Source organism: Ammospiza caudacuta, chromosome Z (genome assembly GCF_027887145.1).
Source record: "Ammospiza caudacuta isolate bAmmCau1 chromosome Z, bAmmCau1.pri, whole genome shotgun sequence".
Lineage (NCBI taxonomy): Eukaryota > Metazoa > Chordata > Aves > Passeriformes > Passerellidae > Ammospiza > Ammospiza caudacuta.
In genome coordinates this window covers 21,571,119-21,592,383 of record NC_080632.1, presented here as the reverse complement: position 1 = coordinate 21,592,383, position 21,265 = coordinate 21,571,119, and the positions used below count along the sequence as shown (strand labels likewise).

The 21,265-nt window shown below is 39.9% G+C and overlaps 1 protein-coding gene across 1 annotated transcript in view; it reads left to right on the top strand.

Annotated features, from left to right (window-relative positions):
- Positions 1 to 2,015: 2,015 nt before the first annotated feature.
- Positions 2,016 to 21,265, top strand: part of MTAP (methylthioadenosine phosphorylase) — a 32,122-nt gene continuing 12,872 nt past the window's right edge. The window contains exons 1-4 of the mRNA XM_058823922.1: positions 2,016 to 2,104; positions 7,053 to 7,139; positions 14,534 to 14,592; positions 16,859 to 17,026. Coding sequence (XP_058679905.1) covers positions 2,066 to 2,104; positions 7,053 to 7,139; positions 14,534 to 14,592; positions 16,859 to 17,026 — 353 coding nt within the window. The 5' untranslated portion in view covers positions 2,016 to 2,065. The remainder of the gene's footprint in view (positions 2,105 to 7,052; positions 7,140 to 14,533; positions 14,593 to 16,858; positions 17,027 to 21,265) is intronic.

Below are 21,265 nucleotides of genomic sequence, written 5' to 3'. Positions count from 1 at the left end.
TATTTTTGAAAAAATGAAACATCATATAACTGTTCCTCTTTATTCAGATAAATGGATTTACAGTTCGTCATTTAGAATATGAAGTACAAAATGCAATCTCTGGGAAAATACAAAGCTATCACTATTTTATGGCGCTCTTTTCTGCAATGCCATAAATGGAATTGTGAACTGAAATTGCAACGTCTCTAGTAATCCTGTAACAAGCTTTTTATAAGCGATTCAGCAGAGGAGAATTGTGGGATTAAACAGAAAGACTTGCCAAGAATTATTCATTAAAAGATTCTGTACACCAGAAGCAGAATACATGCCTTCAACAGAACAAGAAATACATGGCAAATTTCAGTCTTATTGTGGTATTATGGCTACACACTGAAGCCATAAAAGAAGTTAGCTGTAACTTCAACTGAAGAAGTTAATATGTGGCATCACTCATGTCCTTTTTCTCTTTGATTTTCCAAAGTATGCTCTACATTTTGACCTGCAGTAAGTTTCAGCCTTTGTAACAAACATCCCAGCAGCATACCGAGATTGCCAGCACACACCGAAGACAGTGTTTAAAAAAAAAAGTGTTTAAAAAAATAGTGTTAAAAAAAAAAAAGTGTTCAAAAGTGTTGAAAGCTCCACAGAGAGCACATTCCAGCTGAAGTGTGAGTTCAGCACTAGCTCCTACTACCTTAAGTTATTTGGAATATCCATTTCTTTCAGTATACAAGGAACTACCTCAAGATCGTAGCAGTTAAAATGTAGGACATATGTCCAGCGACGAATCTGAGCCTGCATTTACTAGCAGACATGTGACAGTTTTTTAACAGGCAGGTTAAGTGGCATGTGAGAATAGCACGTCTGGTGGCCAAGGTGTCTCCAGTCGATAAAGTTGCTTCAAAGAAAATATATCAAACACTTTTACAAGCAAGTACTCCCAATTAACAAGATAGTGGCTCTTTTTGAAAGCTATACATTTTATTAAAAATATATATAAATTTGTAATGCCTATAGAAATAAAATGCACAAATATATAAAAACTATTGATGTGTCTCAAAATGTAGGACTGTGGTACAGTAAAACAAGTGTTCTTCCTAAATGTATGGACTGGTAGCAACAAGAAAAATACCACAGATAGGAAAATCTTAATTATTAATACACAATAAAATGTCTATCTTTTTCTATCACTTGAAGCTCTGTTTAGCTTGGAGAGCTAAATTTCCGTGTTTAGCATGTCCATCGTTTAGCTTGTGTTTAGCTTGGAGAGTCTAAACATGTGTAAACTTTCTATGTGTCTGTACTTCAAAAAGAACTATTTTTCTTTTTTGCAAAATGTGCTCCAGTTTGTTCTCAGACATCTTTTTGGATACTGAAGACACAACTCTTAATTCAGAGTACATTAGAACTCTAAATTAATTAGATTTTTTTTTTTTTAAACAAACCTCTTTTACTTAGTTAAAAATATTCTAAATTAGGAATTTTCATATAGGTTAGAGTTAGAATTTAGATCTCATTTTGCCGTTCCGGTACTCCAAGGCTAATTAGCACTTTTTCGCTTCATGTTGCTGGGGTTTTTTTGCTTCAGGCATGTGTGGCTCAATTTAGCTCCACCTCTGTTGGCAAATCCAAGGATTTGAATGGGGAGGGGGGCGAAGTCAAATAAACCGCTGTTTCCGGGAATATGGAAAGGTGGTCCGACTGAAATCCGACTGAAATATAGACCCTCTGACAATTACGATTTCTGAGAGACCGAGCCAGGGCTCGGCAATCTGAGCACACAGTTGCACCTTCCGGTAGACAAACTATTTCCATCACACCTCCCGTAGCACCACTCCGGCTCCACGCAGCAGGGGCTCCCAGAGTCGCCGCGGAGCCTGCAGGTGGGAAGGATTAAGGAGCAAGCGCGACGGGCTTGCGGCGTTGGGCACGGCAGGGCGCCCGCTCCCCTCACGGCCCGGCGCTGCCGGGCCCGCGGCGCTGCCGGGCCACAGCGCGGGCGGGTGCTGCCCCCTAGCGGCGGGCAGCACCCTTCCCCGGCGGGCTGAGCGCGGCCCCCGCGGCACCGCCCCGCCCTCCCGCCAGCATGGCCGCCGCCGCCGCAGCCGCCTCCGTGCCTGTGAAGGTAAGCGTGCTTCCGCCCAGCGGCGCCTCAGGAGGGAGGGGGTGGCGTCCATCGTCGCCCGTAAACCCTCCCCACCGCCGTCTCGGGGCGGGTGCGGGAGCCAGATGGCGGGAGCCGTGCCGCTGCCCTCCCGGCGCTGCCGACCGCGTGCCGATGCCGAGAGGCGCTGCCTTCTCTGCTTGCTTCCTTCCTTCCTCCTCTCTCTCCTGCCCGCTGCATTTTTCCCCGCTTCCTGCCGGCTTCCCGCCCTCCTGCTGCGCCGCCTGTCGGGAGCGGGCCCGGGAGCGCGGTGGCGCCGCTGCTCTGGGGGGCGCCGCTCCCTCGCCAAGGCCCGTGCAGGGGCGCCCGCGGCCGTCCCGGAAGGGACCTTTTTTTTTTTTTTTTTTTTTTAATTTGGAGAAATCGCCTTTTCCGGTTATCTGACCCACGTGCGGTATGTTGGGTTTGTCAGTGAGAGGAATCGTGGCGGGTCTGTAACTCTGGGCTCTGTTTTTATACGTGCACGGAACTCTAAGCTTTGGTAGAAGTAAGCAATGCAGAACTTCCTCTCTTAAGACTAATTTCTTGTGGGTTTGAAGAGCTGCTTAAAGCGATGATGGCACCAGGGGTGAGCAGGCCGGTACTCAGGCTGAAATTTGAGTTTTCACATACTGTGCGTTATTTTTCTGCCATGAAGTAAAAAATCCCAGTCCTTTTGGATGTAGAAAACAGTTAGAACCCGTCTTCAGTGTACAGATTTTTTCTCTAAAGTACAACTTATACTTAGCTTGATGTTTGTCTTCTTTAAGCAAAATTATTTGTAATGCTATCCTCGTCCCTTTCTCAGTATCCCCAAAACGGAAGAGAAGAATACAGAAGGATTTGTGTGTGGTTAGTTGTCAAAAAGACCCATAGATGATCATGATATGTACTAGTTTAAGACCCGCAGGTGAACAAGTGTAGGCAGTCACTGCAGAGATACCACCATGCCTTTCACTTAAACCTTTGAGAAGTTCATCAAACACCACATGAAGAAAGGCATACACACTTTAGTGTGATTGTTTCTTGGACTTTGATGAGAAATGGGTTTGATTTTTGTAGTTACTGTTGTGATAACTTTTTGTTAGGTTTCACTTCTGTTGCTCTTCACCCCACTGTTTGAGATTCACTCTATTGTAATGCCATTTTGCTTGAGATTTAATTCCAGATTGCCTTTGATACAGGCTCCGTAAAATTTTACAAGTTATATCCTTTGTGTCCCCTTGTAGGATGCAAAGTCTGGAATGGAGAATACAGTCCTACATCTTTCCATTCTTGAAGTCATTTCTAGGTGTGCCGTCAGTTCTCTGGCTTTTGAAGAAAGGTGAAACTCTTCTTCCTTGGTCACATCCTCTCTGCCTTCCCATGTGTTCAGCTCCTGGGCTGGCAGCTGGGAATAGAAGTCAGCACCCCTCACCGGGGTGTTGTGGTTTAGACATGATGCTCCCCAATTCAGTGTTCCCACTGTAGCCACTCCAAACCACACATCATCCCATCCCCTGCAGCAGAATGAGAGGAGGATTGGAGGCACAAAAGGTGCAGATCATGGGTTGAGATAAGAACAATTTACTAGAAACAACAATAAGATAAGAAAAACAGTAATAATAGCTATATAATTGAGAGAGGTGAGAGGCTAATATGCAACTGCTCACCACTATGCACAGCCCAAAAATACTCAATTGTCATGCTACCCTGACGCCAGGCCCCTTCCCCTGTTTTTGGAAAATGATACTAGGTCATGTAGAATAATGTCCAGGTCCTAGTCACGGCCCTCCCAGACTACTGCAAAAATTAATTCTATCCTGGCCGGAGCCAGGATGTAGGGTATTTGGCCCACTGAGCCTAGAGCATTTGTTTTGATAATTCACTAGGAGATTTGGAAAGCAGAATTTAGTATGGAATCAGATTTTTCTGTCTAGTTCCCAGATAAAAATAGTATTTCTGGAGATCATGTAAACTAGAGGAAAAATAATTGTCAGGTAAAATTAATTTTAGGATTAGAGCTGCTAGCTCCAAAATTAACCTTACATGGCTGGAGAAGCAGCTACTTCAGAAATCTCTGCTGCCTAACTTCCCTTCCACTGAAGTAGCTCTCCAGTGAATTGTAAGTGAGCCCAGCATTTCTCTAGCCAGGGTTGCCTCAGGTAGCCTGACTGCCACTGCGGTAAGTTTGCAGTGGGTAAGAAAGCGCAACAAGCTCAACATAGTCTGGGTCATCTGTGCTTTGGGTTCTGCACCGTGGGAGCTGTGAATCTTTTGCAAGCTCGTTGCAGCCTGCAATTTCTGACAGCAGGGCTATTGGTGTAGAATCCTGGGCAGGAACCGAACAGTGCAGCCAAAGTACATACTGATGCTGCTGCAGCCCCTGAGTTATGGAGCCTGAGAGCAAATGTGAGAGCAACCACACCAGGCCTATGCTGCCACAGGCCATGTGCTTTCTGTACAGGAGCAGTCTGTTACTGTCATGGATCTGTGTGTTTATAATAACCTTAAAGCACTGCATTTCCAAAGTAACTTTCATGTTGTGCATCTGTAGCTACTCTCTCCCGCATTGCACATTTTTCCTCAATCCCAACAACTTTCACTTTGGTAGAGGTAAAAGTTCAGTTCCCTTTTGTATCCTAAGTCATAGGCCACTAGTGTTATACCCAGCTAAAACCAGTAAAGTGACTGAAGGAACCTTCCCCCCCCCCCCCCCCCCCCCCCCGCCCCTAGATTGAAAAAAAATGAGAAAGGCGCCATTTTGGTCCTGTCCTCTGGCAATGTAGCAATCATCAGTGTTTACTGAATATATGCATGAACATTGTTAAGGATAGTCTTTTCTGGATTTTGAGTTTTGTGGTTGTTCCTGTTGCAGACCTTTCGCAATTCTTAAGGCAATTTGTTATTCATCCTAAACTGTACGTAGTTTTCAGGATTTTCATGAGCAATCCACGTCAGAACCTTTGTGTTAGCTAAGCAGCACGAGTAACACGGGAACAGACCCGTCAATATTCCTGCAACACAAAGACAGTGGTCTGTGTCTTCCCTTGTGTATTCCGGGTCGGAGTGTGTGGGTCGGCGCTGCTGTTTTCCTTTGCGCTTCTCCTCCTGCTCCACAGGGGGGTAGCAGAAGGAAGGGGGAGGCCGCTTGAAACCATTTCATGTATCCGCGTTTGCACCACCGGCTGTGGAAAGCTTTGTTAAAGAGGTGTTCGTAACCAAGACCACAGAGCCTCTCATTGTTGAAAAGAAGTGCTTAATGATCCAGCTAATACGGTGGTTGAACAGATGGGATCTCTACGAATGTGAAAGTAAGAAAAAACTGGAGTAAGAAACAGCTCTCTGCGTGTTGTGGAAGGAGGGGTTGTATGTTGGAGTCTGGAAGTTTTACTTGGGAAGTTTTCAGTCAGGATAATAAGTTAGATCACAAAGGTTCAGATTTTGAAGCAAATCAGTCATGGTTTCAGATTTTGAAGCAAATCAGTCATGATATGTATTCAACTTGAAAGTGATACAAACTTTGCAACAACTGATCACACTGAAGAAAAAAGAGGCACTCTTTTTCTCTATGTGTGATACATGGTGACATAACTTTTAAGTACCATTGCTAAGCTTTCTATTGCAAAAAGCTTGACAATAACAATTCCGTCTGAAGAGTTACAAGTGTTCTGAATTCCAGAAAAATCTTCACTTGATTGAAAATCCAATTATCCCTTGAGAGACAAAAAACAAGTTACTTTCAATAATGAACTAGAAACAAGAAAAATCAGATGCATTTTTCTTAGCTGGAATATGCAATCACAGGCAAATAAAAATACAAATGGGATTTTAAATGGGAAAACTTAGATTTTGTTGAGTCAGCTTAAAAAACTAATTTTTTTTTTTCCCCACAAAGTTTTCTTTCTTTTGGAGGTGTAATACCATAGAGAAATGCCTGTGTCCTGGTTATGGCTATAGTAAAAATTTCCCCTCAGTCACTGTTCCAGTGCTCTGTTTTGGATTCTGAATGAGATCAGTGTTGATAACACACTGATATTTTGGGTTTTGCTGAGTCATGTTAATCCTAAATCAAGGACTTCTTTTTTCCCTGTCTCATGCTGTGCCAGGGAGGGAGTCGAGGGGGTACGCAAACAAAACTGGGAAGGAGCATAGCTGGGGCAGGTGACCTAAACTGATTGAAGGGTTATTCTACACCATGGAATGTCATGCCCACTATATAAACTGAGGGAGTTACCCAGAGGGTGACCATTCCGGATTTTGGAATAGGATCTGGCATTAGTCAGTGGGTGCAGAGCAATTGTATTGTGCATCGCTAGTTTTTCCCTTTTTTACTATTATTACATAATTTACCCTTGTTATAATGTTTTACTTTATTTTCAGTTATTAAGCTTTTCTTATATCAACATACAAGTTTTACTTTGATTCCACTCCCTGTTCCACCAGAGTGCAGGAGGAAAGAAGGGGGGTTTGAGCAAGTGGCTGTGTGGTGCTTAACTTCCAGCTGGGCTTAAAACTATGAGAGCCTGATATTCAGTATGGTGGTTATATGTAAGACTTTTTGTCTATATAAACAAAAAACCTTTGTTTTAATGGGCTTTCTACATGCATTTCTCACTCATTACAGGCATTCCCAAATAGTCTTAATTTTATATATTGGAAATAAATGTTTAATGGCATATCTTTGTGCATTTTTTTCATAGCTTTTTCTAATTTGATACTTAAAGAGGAGAATCATGGGGTAAGAAATTGGCAAGCTAAATACAGTTGTTTAAAATCAGGTATTTGAGATTTGCATTCTGGAAAAGTGTGGTGAGCATATTATGATTTGTTGATCTGTTGTCTATCCTCATCCTGAGAAGAAGATACATTTTGTAGCTTCCTGGTTAGTTTTTCAAGCATGCAGTTAAATGTGAATTGCAAGAAGACTAATATGTACTTTCTGTGTAAGATTGGAATTATTGGTGGAACTGGCCTGGATGATCCGGATATCTTAGAAGGAAGAACAGAAAAATATGTTGACACTCCTTATGGCAAGGTCTGTATAATCTTTTTATTTATTACTGAAGGTTTTTGCCAATTCTCAAGATGTTTGCATGCTTTAAGAATTTTCAGAGTGGTAAATGAATGTATAAAGGAGGTGGCACAACTATTTTTAGTTGCTATGTATTGTGGGATTCTTAGTTTGCAGAAACAATGTATTATTGCAAAGATTATGTGCAGAGGAGACTGTACCTCTTCTCATTGGTAGATTGGATTAATTTAGAAACTCACTGCTGAATTTGCAATCAAGGGATAAACCCTCTCTTTCAATTTTGTACCGGTGCATGACCTGTATTATCTATCAGATTGGTCCAGGAACCTTTCTGAATTGCAGAAAACTCTCCTTTGAGGTATATGAGATACCATTTTCCCTGTAACTAATGAATTATGTCTTACATGCCAATGTAAGATCATGCTTATACCCACATCATTTGAAAATTAAGCTCTGAAACGGTGTTTGTGAGGCTGGTACACCTAAACAATTCTCCTTTACATTGCTTCTGCCCTTTTCCTCAGCAGAAGGGAGTGGTGGCTGGGGCTGTTGCTCTATACACAGTGCTGGGTACATTTTGAAGGACAATTCCTGGCACAAGGCATTTATAGTACAACCAGGCAAGACAAAGGATGAGGGAGTTTTATAGGCAGGAAGTCAAGGGGTAGGGATGTTCTAGTTGTCACATGAAGCTCATAGAAGAATTCAATCTTAGGTAATCATGTCATAGGACATGGGGAGTCTGGGTGCTTTATAATTGTCATTGGAATTATATCTTATGCAGTCTGTCAGTGTATGCTGGTATACATACAAAAAAATCTGGTGTCTGATAGCAAGTGCTATTTTGTGACTGGAAGCTTGCCAGAAAACTCAGTGGTATGGTATGTGATTGAAAACCAAATCCATGCCTCCGCTCAAAAATGGTTTAAAATGGAGTATAAAGAGCAAGAGGAGTTTGTATCCACACCATTAGGAAGGGGAATATATTAAAGGAAGTGAAAACATAATCACAAGAATGCATTTGACTTTTCTATCCTCTTTCAGAATTAGTTAACAAATTGTAGTAGAATGAAGGAAACTTACCTCCTCTGTTTTCTTTACTCTGGCTTCCAAAAGTAGCCAGCTTCGGTTTGAAGGAGAATCCACTGGCTAAACCAAACCAGTTGCCATTGCATTTCCTGTTTCTTGAGAATCATGGATGTTCATGACAGCATGGATGTGTTTGGAGACTGCTGACAAAGCAGAAGTAATACTATGCTTGTGGCAGATATAAACTGAACCTCTCCTGTCTAGGACAGATGGAACACTTCTCCCTCACAGGGTTCTGTTCAGATCAGAGTTAAGAGCACAGTGGCAGCACGGAATTTGAAGATCTGTTCTGTCACAGCATTGAGGTGTCACAGGATTTGGGGAATGCAAATTCTGCAGTGCAGTAAGTGGCCTACAGTAGGGTTCAGTGTTCCTGAGAAGAGTAGGAATACTTGCAGGACGGCTCCTGCACAAAGGAGTGAAATAATCTTCATTGGCCGTGCAGCTTTGGTCAGTACAGAGGGCTTTTTTACTATTTTTTTTTCTAACTAATAAGAAGCTTATCTAGTGGTTTGGGGTTTTTTTCTGTGTTCTTCACAGAATGTAAGATAAATAGCAAAAAAACAATGTTGGTGCCTATTGTGGATTGTGAGAGACCTTGATCAATTGACTGCCTGTGTCTGAGCCTGCATGTTACATATTTAGCATAAATATGTAACTTAAAAAATAAGAGCTTGTGAATATTTTTTCTTTTTGTGAGGGGGATGAGAATAGAACTGAGATACCGTAGTATGAATCCAAGCCTGAATTTGAGATAATGTCCTGAGTTGAACTGGGACTGTTAAACTGACCTAAATGGAGTCAGGACACAGTCGAAGAAGGACAGCACAGCCAAACAGGAAGCTTTTATCTTTTTACCTGTAATGGCCTGTCTTCCTTCTTTCCTTAGATCTGAACTTCTGATAATCAGGCCATTGACCTGATAGTTGTTTAATGTAGATTTCCTCCTCTATAGAATCACATTAACTTCAGCGACTAAATGCAGTTTGCAGTTCAGCAGCTGATGGATCAGCCTTAGTGTAAGATGTGCAGAGCTTAGTCCACAAGTTACAGTTGCACAAAGTGCAATGGATTTTGATTGAAATCCAATTAGTATTATTAATTATAAGAAGGTGGATCAATATTCACTTACTTTGCTGCTGAGACTATTTAGTATTCAGGAAGGAGGTGTTACACAACCTACCACTCATTTTAGAGCTACATAGTTGAGGGGAATAGCTATTGCTGAATGCTAGAGGGCAGTTTTATTTTTTTCCAAGTGTGCCTGGAAAAGTTTAGAAGTTTGTATTTTTTTCCTAAAGGTTTGTTTTGTTCTTGATTGTTACTGGAGTAAAACCAAATTGGGCCTTTTCTGCCATAAAGATACTTTTTCATAGAGCTGTGAAATCAGTGGAGACATAATCTACCTGAAATTTTAAGAAGTAAAGGGCTTAATTTAAATAAACTTCAGAACTTTGTGGCCTTTGATTTCCTGAGAAATAGACATGAAACATCAACCTATTTAGTTCAAGCAAAGCTAGGAAGAATGAGAATGAATGAATGTCAAGAGGAAATTGCAAGGCATAGTTACTAGAATGTATGTCTGTTTCCTTCTGTCATGTAAAAATGCAAAGTGTATAATTCCACTTCACTTAAATCTTTAATTCTTAAGTTTCTAGACAAGGAAACTTGTGGCAAAAGATTTTTGACTGAAAAGCTTTCTGGGTAGATGTTCCTTGGCACCTTTGACATTTGACAGCAGGAAAATACATTTTTGTGTAATGAAAAAATGCTATTTTCTTTTCTTTTAAAACATGAATAACAGCTTACTTTTTCTTTATAGAGAGTCCTTGAATTGTCTTCTGCTTTGGTCTTCTTGAATCCTAAGAATCATTTAACTACAAAATTTAGCATTAGGGAATGTGAGAAATATGGAAAGGTTTAAAAGAAACTATTATGGCAATTTTTTGCTGTTCTGTATGTTGACATTGGTCGTCTATGATCTATCAAGTTACATTAGTAATAATGAAAATGCAGAACAAGAGTTTTTTAAAAAAACTAAGTATACTTACAGCTCTTAATATTCCAACTGTCTTTTCTCCTTGGCTTCCACCATTTTCAGTGCATCAAAAATTTAGTATTCTATGGAAAATATCCCAAAACCTTTTGAGATTCTATCTCCAGATATGGAAAATATTATTCTCCTACAGGATAATAGATGCTGTTCCAAGCAATTTTATCTTTGTCATTGAATTTTGAAGCTCCTAAAAGCTTTGTTCAGAATATATTTTCAGTTAGATTCTCTTCCTTTCTGGCTGATGGATCTTTATTCTGAATCACCTTCCCTGGCAGGCAAGAGATCTTCCCACTCTAGAAAATTATTCTAGGGGCTCTGTGGTTTTTTTCTGGTCAGAAATATATCTGGCAAACAAAGCAGGGGGTAGTTCCACCTTTCAATTGGGTGAATTTTGCTTGTATCAGGAAAACCTGATGCATCAGGAAAACCTGACCATGTAACATAATACTTAATCTCTTGTTCTACCTCCCCAAAACAATGTACATTGTTTGGTACCTAAACTAGCTCACAGGTTGAATGGAGGCTTGCAGAACCTCTGAAATAATTTTTCATCATGAGTGTTCTGTATTCAGTTTTCTGTTCCAACTAGCCTCTGAGAAGGGAGACCAAGGGAAAAATTAATTCTGTAGACAACACATGAACGGTACTTTATGCATATTTACACTATAGACAAAGGGGATTTATTACGATTATTTGTTATTGTAGTAATTTGAGGTTAATTGCCCAGGGTTTTATTCTTCCTATTCTGTTTTGGAACAAAGGGTATATCATACTTATATTTTGTGAAAAGAGGGAAGTAGTTAAAGACGTTTATGAATTTTTAATGTTTGAGAACTTTTTATTGGACCTTTTATTAAATCATCCTTTAAAAATACAGTATTAGAGCTTTGATTTCAAATTGTACCATTGAAACTTTTTACTATTTTATCATCACTCCTGGCTGTGACCATGATAGTAGAAGAGAGGTACAGCACTTGGAAAGAAGTAGTGGGAGAAAGAAAGCAGAATGGAAGTATACATTAGCTATGTTACATGGTTAACACGTGGTTTGAAATGTCTGTTTCTGTAACTTTATGCACGTATGCATAGTTGGTCCAGCTATTCAATCTCTTTACAAACAACATGGATGAAGGGATAGAATGAGCCCTAAGCCAGTTTGCAGATGTTACAAAACGGGGGGGAGTGGCTGACACACCCGAAGGCTTTTCTGCCACTCAGAGTGACCTTAGTCTGGAGAAGTGGGCATAGAGATACCTAATGGAATTTAATAAGGACAAGTTTAGAATCCTGAATCTGGGGTTGAATTCCCACCTGGGGTGGGAATAACCCCAAGTACCAGCACAGTTGAGGGCTGACCTGCTGGAAAGCAGCTCTTGGGGAAGAACCTGGGGTGGTGGATGACAAGTTCACCCTTGCAGTCAGGAGGGCCAATGCTGTCTTGGGGTTCAGCAGCTAGAGTATGGCCAGCAGGTCAAGGGCTGTGATTCCCCTTCTACCTGACCCTGGTGAGGCTACATCTGGAGTGCTGGGTTGAATTCTGGGCTCCTCGGTGCAAGAAATACCAGGAGCTACTGGAAAGGGTCTGGCAGAGCCATAAAAGTGATTCACGGTCTGGAACGTGTCTCTTACAGGGAGAGACTGCAGAAGCTGGGCCCTCTTAGTCCAGGGAAGAGAAGGCTGAGGGGATCTTGTCAGCACATATAAATATTTTAAAGGTCAATGCCCAGCAGATGATACTAGACTCTTTTCAGTGGTGCTCAGTGACAGGATAAGCAGTAATGGCCATAAACTAAAACACAATATGAGTAAGAATTTTTTTACATTGAGGGTGGCAGAGCACTGGAACAGGCTGGCCAATGAGGTCATGGAGCCTTCCTTGCTGGAGACACTCAAAGCACCTGGATATATCCCTGTGTAACCTGCTCTAGGCGAGGCTGCCTTGGCAGGAAGGCTGGGCTAGCAGACCTCCATGGGTCTTTTCCAACCCTAACAGTTCTGTGATTCTGTGATCTTTATTTAATGTCTTTTAATGAAGCATGATGCAGTATCTGCAATTCTTTTCTTAAAGTGTTGATCCATCATTTAGCAGTGCTCTCTTTGTTCCAAGTGTTTCTTTTTCTCTTCCATTTTTCTAGAAATGCTGTGCCAGAAAGATATTCAGTAAATCACGTGGAAAATGTGCAGAATGCATTTTGTGGAAATCCATGCAAACATGTCAGTCAGAATGTTACACAACCATCCTGAAACCTTTTGAAGTGCTAGGATATGAGCAGATAAGGAAGGAATCCCTGGCTACAGCAATTAGATTTTGAAGCCTGTGAATTTCAAAGCTGTTATGTTCTTTTTGCATCGTCAATGTATGCCAGAATTCAAGGGAGTTCTGTAATGGGAATGAATATCAAACTACCCTAAGTCTTTTGAAAATGGGTATAAATTTAAATCTACCTCTTGGAATAAATTTTAATCTGTTACATGTAAAGCAAAGAGCCCAGTGTTTAGTTTGCTGACCTTTTTAATGGGAGGCAAGAACTGTTGCTGGAAATCCTCTTTAGTTTTTAAGAGTATTTTTGTAGTCTTTTGGGGTCTTAAGTTCCCAATTTTAATAAATGCTTATTACTTAACACAGCAAATGTGTGTAAATGAAACAAAATCTCAAGTGCTAATTTTTGTGGATCTTCCTTGTTATGGAATGTTGCAATGCAAGTTGCTGTGGCCAGTAGACAGCAAGGCTTTTGCCCTGTGTAATTTTGCTCTTAAAGCCATGTTTGTTTGAGAAGACTGTATGTGAGGTAAAGATTAAGCACTTAAAATCAATAGTTTAATATTAAATGGATACGTGAAAAAAAAAAAAAAAAAAAAAAAGAAGTCAGAATAACTACTGTTCTAAGCATAAATTTTCTGGAATATTCAGTTTTTTAAAAAAGAAGTAATAAGTGTCTGCCAGAATTTCAACCTTGGTGGTTGAGTAAGTTATGGTGCTTTAGAGAGCTTTCAAATGAATAATTACCAAAAAGAGCAGTGCAATAGGAAGTAGAAGATTACGGGTTTTTTAGAAATGGGTATCTTTAACGTGGGACTCCTATATTGCTTCACTGTCAACCTCTGCAAATTTTCAAGTGTATAATAAAATCAACAGCTGTAAAATAAATGCTAATTGAAATCTTGCATCTAGCATTATAATTTTATTTCTTTTCTATCAAATACCTGGTAGCAGAACATTTGTAAATGCAAATGTGTGAGTCAAGACACTTGCAAACTTGTGATCAGTAAATAAACCATGGTATTGTTAGTAGCTGTTTTAACAAAAAGGAAAGCTGTGGCATAGCATATTTCAGATCCCTGAAGGCCAGGAGCAGAATGCAGCCCATAGAGCAGTTAATTGTGATTGATGACTTGGAGGCTGCCTCTCGTGGGCACGATGACCCGTCTCTGTTGCAAGGTACACATTCCAGCTGGACAGCTAAAATCAAAATGTTCAATTGTTCTGGCTGGTTGGTAGTCAGGAAGATTGTATTTTCTTGTTGGGTAGCAATAAAGAGAAATCCCTAGGATGAGAAAATACAACACTGCTTCTGCCACTTATGTACCAGAATTTCTCTGTTATATCACCTTTCATTTCCCAAAAGCAAGACTCCCAGCAGCAGGGAGGAGCAAGTTTTTCAGGAAGGTGGGGTTGAGTGAGGGATGGGTTGGAGGAATCCAGAACTCTTCACACCCTACTGCAAGCCCAAGTTAGAAAGGGGACAGAGAAGAGAATGGGGAGTGTTATGGAAAAGCACAGATTAAATGGTTTTTATGTTGGAAGGGGGCTTTAGTAGAGAATGGCTCCTATTTAGCAAAAAGAAACTGAAGTTTACAGGAAAGAGTGAGTCATGCTAACCAATTTGATGGTAACCTGTGCATGCTACTATTTTTGTGTTTGAAATACTCTTTTGATATGTTAGAAAGTATTACAGTTTCAAGCCCTAAAGTAAAGAGTTGCAATGTTAATTTTTGTCTGAATACAGAAAATTTGTGTAATTTTTGTGTAATTGTGTAACAGTAATCCTTCCTGTTTCAAGTTTGATCTTCCTGTTCCAGGCTGTTTTACTGACCAGTCATATCAAAATACAGGGCTGAGCTCAAGAAAACGTGAGAGTACAATGGTAACCAGTATTTTCTTCTGTAACTATTGTGGTTATTTTTAGGTGGTAGTAAAAGTTTGTAATGTGATTGTCAGACAGTAACTCATTCTTATGTGTTTGTCTTGCAGCCATCAGATGCTCTGATTTTGGGAAAGATCAAAAATGTGGACTGTGTGCTCTTGGCAAGGTAAATGAGCATTTTAAGTGTGTTTGTATTAAACATATTAAAGTCTTCTCAGAATTTTTTCTTTTCATTAGGTGAACTGAATTTCTATGCTGACATGATCTTAACTCTGTATTGTTGCTGGCAAAGTCCAGCACAAGTTTGGTTTTTTTCATAAGCAAGTTTGACGCTACAAGGACTGAGAGTATTAAAAATGCTGTCTAGGTTAGGTAAAAAAATCTAGTGGGAGGTATTACCCCAGTAAGAATGGCAGCCTGCAGGGCCACCTGCTCTGATGGGGGATAGGTGATGCTGATAACCTTACTAATTAGTTCATCTGCTCACTATGTTTGCAGATTTCCTTTGTGAAATAGAGAAAATGTTAGCTTCCAGATTAACTATGTCTCTGGTACCACAGTAAACTCTCCAAATCATTCGCTGAGGTTATTGAGTCCTCCTGCTGTTACTATTACTGCTTAGGAGACTGCATCCCCTGCAGTTCTCCCTCCCTATATAATTTTCATTCAGACATTTTTACTATACTTGAAGAGACTCTGGAAGCAGGATCTGCAGATGAGTGAGTAGAAATTTCCCACTGGTTTAACTTTGGATGTCTGGGACCAACATGCTATTGGATTAAATGTAAGAATACTAACACACCTGGTCAGAATGGTCAGAGCAGGTGCTGATGACAGCGTCTCTCAGCAGGCCAAGTCAAGTTTATTAGTCAAGCACAGGATCCATCCAGGGAATCCAGGCAGGAACTTTAGGAGGTAAGAGACAAGGCTGTAGTGTGTGTCTAAAGCCCATCCTGCTCTGGAGACAAAGTACAGATAGGTCTGAAGGCTGTGGGGCAGACTGAGCTGGGGACTGGCACACTGTGACATAGCTCAGGCCAGGGGTGAGGTCTGGGGCCTGAGCTTGGAGGCAGGAGCAGCCAGGCTCACAGGCATCAGCAGTTTCTGTGGAGGCCCAGGCTGAGACTGGCCGGGGCACTTAGGACCCAGTGGTGCACTCAGGGCCTGATTCTTTTCATTCCAGTGTTTTTCCGTTAAAGCTGCTGACTGCTAACCATCTCTGTGACACTTCTGTCTGTGGTTTTACTTTTCTTATCTTTCATGGACTTTGCTCACGTATTTTATTACACCTGGACAACATTTTTCTCTTTTTCTCAAATAAACTGCTAAGTCAAGTTCTTGTTGCTGTACTGTTGCAAGCTAGACCTTGGATGACAGATGTCTGAACAACTTGGCTGTGGTTACCTTCTCCCTGGGATTTATGACCATTCATATAGAAAACTCCTGAGTTTACTTTTAGGGCTAAGGTACCTGCAACTTTTTTTTTGTGTTTTGGCTTCTGAATCAGATTGGAAAAGAAAAGGCATGTATATTCCATAAGAAGATTATGGCATCAACTGCAATAAAGCAATAGATCTGTGTGCCATTGGCCTCAGGAAGGCTAATGACAACACGGGAATCCTGACTGACAGTGCTTGATCATGTTGTGTGTAGTTCCTGAATGATCAAATTCTTAGGGCTTTTTGGCCTTTGAAAAAAATCAGTTGAGAAATTAAGTTCCTTCTTTTCTCTTACATGGTTGAAAATAATTTTCTAATGTGTTTAATCATGTAAATGATGTGCTTCTGTAGCAAAGACAGTGATAGCACAAAAGCTTGTGCTTGTAAGACCCAAGTATTTCCTGTCTTGGTGAAAAAGAATACTGCAGCGGTATGAAGTCATACTTTTAATTTATGAAAGCTGTCAGATCACTTAAAGATCAAAGAGAAAAATGTGATGATTCTACTGTTTTCTTTGGAAAGATTAGAACACAATGTTCTGTGATGTGCTGCTCTTTGTGTAAGCAATGCTTACGGGCAGAATATTCGTGAAGGTGCGTATAAATCTTCCCTCTAGTGTTTGGAAAAGGGATTTCAGAATCTATGGAACTGAAGAGAAAATTCAGAGAAAAGAAGATTCAGAGAAAAATGCTCATTTTATTCTTGAGGCTGCTGAAATATATTTGAATTATATTTTTAAGGTTATTTTCATTACAATCTTGAACTTAAAGTTTTGCATATAAAAAGAAAATTATATCACTGCTTCTTAAATTGAATTCCAGGAGAAGCTCAATACATTTAGGAAAGCAAAATATAGCAGAAGTAGCAGAAATGGTCAGTTCCGCTTCCAATATTGTTAGGGGAAATATGTTTCCTGAAATTCTTCTTACTTGGAAGAAGGAAGGCAATTTGAGTCTGATTTATTTTACTGTCTTACTTCGTGTATCTTTGCAGACATGGAAGGCATCATACAATTATGCCATCAAACGTCAATTACCGTGCCAATATCTGGGCATTGAAAGAAGAAAATTGTTCCCATGTATTAGTGACTACTGCCTGTGGCTCATTACGAGAGGAAATACAACCTGGTGATCTTGTCATAATTGACCAGTTCATTGACAGGTGAGTAAGAAGGAGGAAAAAGAGGAGAAATGGGGTTACTCCATATAATAACATGTTCATCTTGTAAAATAAGATGATAGCCCCAGTTCTTCTGTGAAAAAGCAAGATTCATTCAAGAAAATATGATAGGAAATGGGAATGTGATTATAAGAAGTTCTGTTCTAACAGACGCAGAAGTACTAGGCTTTGAAGAATGGCCATAAATGAGCTAAAGTGTAGCTCTGTGGGAAGACTGTTCAGAAGTAAAAGATATCTTCCGGTGTCAGATGTGGGAGAGAAACATGAATAAAAGCACAGGCCATTCCAAGCTTTATGAAGAATCTGAAAAAGAGATGGAGTAGTACAAGAAGGCATAGTAGGAGTCAGCTAGGTAAATATATATCATAATAGTGAGGTCTTGCAGAAGAGAGATAAATGCAGCACAACAGCGAGAACGAGGAGGTTGTTTTAAAACAAGAATAGATGCTTACATATCTTATTTGTTAAGAAACATAAGGAGGTAAATTTGTTTCCAAAAGTCTCCGTACACCAGCTGGTCTATCCTTCTTGATCATTGACTAGAAAAATTCATTCAAAGCTAGGGGCAAAATAAAATTACATTTAAAGATCACCAGCAACACCAATAATTCAGAGATCTGGTTGCACATTTTAAAGGTAAATTTACTTTTAATACTTGGAGGAGTATTTTATCTTGAAGTCTTATTTTGTAATTCCACATAGTTTGAAGTATTTAAAATGGCTTATGCAGCTTCATTGGGCATTTGTGGTGCTGTATTTAATTGCCAACTGAACATGTAAACCTAGATTGTTCCCCACTGCAGTGGGGATAGCACTGCAGTGCTATACAAATTTTCACTTACCTACTTTTTTTTTGCATGCGTAACTGAAAGGCTTCTTTTCTTGTAAGAGTAGGTTTTAGGTACAGCGTATCTAAATTACTAAGTAGCCTGCAGGGGCAAGCCCCACATAAAATGCTTCCTGTTATACTAGAGTGAATTTTGGGGTGAATATGAGATATATAGCTGACAATACTATTTTTTTTTTTTTTTAGTATTGGTACTGATTTATGTAGGAAAGATGTTAAACAGACTTGGGGACATGGTTTGAATGATTGTGAGTCAAGCACCAGTTATTTTGACTGCATTATCACCTGGCAGACTCCTGCGTAAGTTGACAGGAGCCTCTATTTGCCATTGGTGAACCACACCTGGAGTACTGTATCCAGTTACGAGCTCTACATTGCAATTTGGACATGGACATTGTAGAGAGAGCCCAACAGCCCAACATGAAGATGCTAAAGGACTGGAGCATCTCTCCTAAGAGGAGAGTGAAGTGAGGAAGTGGAACTTCCCACTGAGGAAGTGGGACTGTTCAGCCTGGAGAAGACTAGACTCAAGGTGAATATCATTGATGTGTAGAAATACCTGAAGGGAGGGTGCATAGAAGAAGCCAAGCTCTGTCCAGCAGCACCCAGGATCAGAGGCAGTAGGAACAGACTGAAACACAGGAGATTCCCTCGGAGCCTCGGTGAACACTTTTTACTGAAGGTGACTGAGTACTGGCATAGGTTGCCCAGAGAGGTGGCAGTCTCCGTCCTTGGAGATACTCAAAGCCATCTGGATATGGACCAGGACAACCCATTCTATGTGGACCTCCAGAGGCTACTTATGCCCTCAGTTGTTCTGTTTTCTTTTAGAGTTTATTCAGATGGTCACCAGTAGTAATGGTGTAGCCTATTTACGAGCAGTGTTTTGTCTGGGCAAGTAAGTTTCTGTTTTGATGTGGGCAAGTGGAAACTTGTTCTGACTTGTTTAATGGCATCAGGAAACCAGAAAGCTTCTCAGAAAAGCATGTGAAAATGTTTCTGTGTGGAAAATTATATGTAATATGAATATTTCAATCATCCCCAAATGCAGTTTAATTCAGAAAACTGATACATTGTATTAATGTGTCTCTTTTGACAGCTGAATTTCTGTGTCAAGTCTTTTTCTCATAATGTTCTCTGCCAGGGAGTGTTAGACTGCCAGGTCTTTGCAGATCGGGTCTGCTTTTAGCCCTTCACAGAAGTCCAAGAGTGATTGCATTATATAAGTCACTATGCCAACAGTCCTACTGATTGGAAGATACTTTCATGGAACAGAATATTTTAGTTGTCCACCAAAGTCTGAAAATACTGAATTTTTCTGAAATACCTTCTAATGGAAGATCAGGGTCATGCAAACAATGTTAAAAGTCTTGGAAAGATGGTACTGGTTAAATTTGCAGAAACAGTTATTTCTCTTAAAAGTTACTCTGGCTTCTATATAGTGGTTAACCCATGCCAGGCAGTACATAGGAAGTCATGGTCTAGGTGGCAAGGCTTTGCTCAGGCCACCATTAAAACAGTGCCTTCTGGTGTCCAGGTACCTTTTAGTGTCTCTCTCTCTATATATATATTCTCAATAGGGAGAATTCCTATTCTCAATTCTCCCTATAGGTGTGAAGCAAAAAGAAGGAATACTGAACAGAAATTGAAGAAGAGCTAGAACTCAGCAAAAAACTGTTGGCAGCTACTGTAATTTGCTCTCCTTGGGCATGTGCACCGTGAAATTAATGACAGGATTGCAATATAAGAGGTTGTGTAGAACTTCTGCGTAGCACAGATTTGATTTTCAGTGTGAAACACTGGATAGGTGTAATTAGAACTGTGTAAGATTTACAAACTTTTGAGAGCCTAATTCTGCAGGCCATTACCTCACCTAGTGTTTGATTCTATATATAGTCTCTGCTTCCTTGATACTTATTATTTTGTGTATTTAAACAATAAAATATACATTTTATTAAATAAATACAAAAATACATCTTGCTTCCAAATCCAAAAATAACCACTTGCTACTATGGGCTGCAAAAGTTGTTCTCTTCTCTAAAAAGGTACTTTAAAAATATAGGATAATTTTTTTTCCACCTTTGACTCCTGTTAGTTAATTGCAGTGCTGTTAGTCAGCTGATGACATCAGGCTAATTTAGGGCTTTAGAATACTTGCTGTTTGGTTTGCTGCTGATATTTGCTAGGAAGAGAAGAGCAAGACAGGAACTACTTACTTGAATGACTGAACTCAGTTGGGGAGATGCAGAAAATAGCTTCCTGTAACAGCTGCCAGTTTTATTGTTTCAGTTCTCTGTGACACAAACACGACTACAATTACTGCAACATTGTCACACCTTTAAATTTTTTTGTAAAATTTTCTTTCAGCGTCCTTGAAGATGCAGAGCATACTGAGATTGCTTTTTATGCGCTTATGCCAGTCTGAATTTACATTTTGTTCTTTAATTACCAGTAGTTTGATAATTCAACCCTACTGGAAGAAGAATGAAGTTGATGATGGAAATGATAGAGGGCTCTTTGTCACAGATGGAAATGACTGGTTTGTTCATTTGTTTGGGTTGTATTTTGCATCCTTGAATCAGTCACAGTCAGAATTGCCAGAAAATCCTATGTTACTGTGATAAAACCAAAATGAAGGAGCAAAAGCCACCTTATTGTCAGATTAAAAGTGTAACTGTTGCTGCAGGTACAGGGGCTAAATGGGGTTTAATTTCCAGGTGGGTTTAAACTACAACAGATGGAGAAGAGAAATTATCTAAGTGGAACACATGTGGTCTATTGCTCAAAGCTTTTATAGGTCTTATTGTTGTTGCTTAGTCCCGTGCAGCGTGTATGAACGATGCTAAACATAGTTGGATTTCTTTATGAAGCCATGTAATGATGTTGCTGTTCTCTTCAAAGAACACAGAGTATCTGAAAGTCAGATATTACTATTTCTGCATATGAAATCTTTCCTTGGGCTTTTCTGATTGAAAGTGCCTGGCTAACAGCATCTGAAATACCGTAATGCAGGAAATGGATTGTGGCTTTTACCATTTCCTCCAACTCTGAATAATTAATTGGCAGACAAAATAGAAAAGTGGGGAAAATTGCGTATATTCTATTTGCAGTGTTTCAGAATCCCATAAAGGAAGAATTAATTTTAGTGTTTCAACTGATTTTAACAGCTGTACATTTTCCAGATGTTTTTAATTTGTCTGTTTCTTGTTTTATAATCTCATTCTTAAGAACTGGTGATTGGCAGTAGTTTGCATTCTTAATGCATCCTATTGATGCATTTTTGATGGATCTTTTTTGTCCAAACCTACTCTTAACATATAAATTGTATTTAAAACCTTCTTTTAAATATTTCCTAGTGAATTTACTGGGGACCT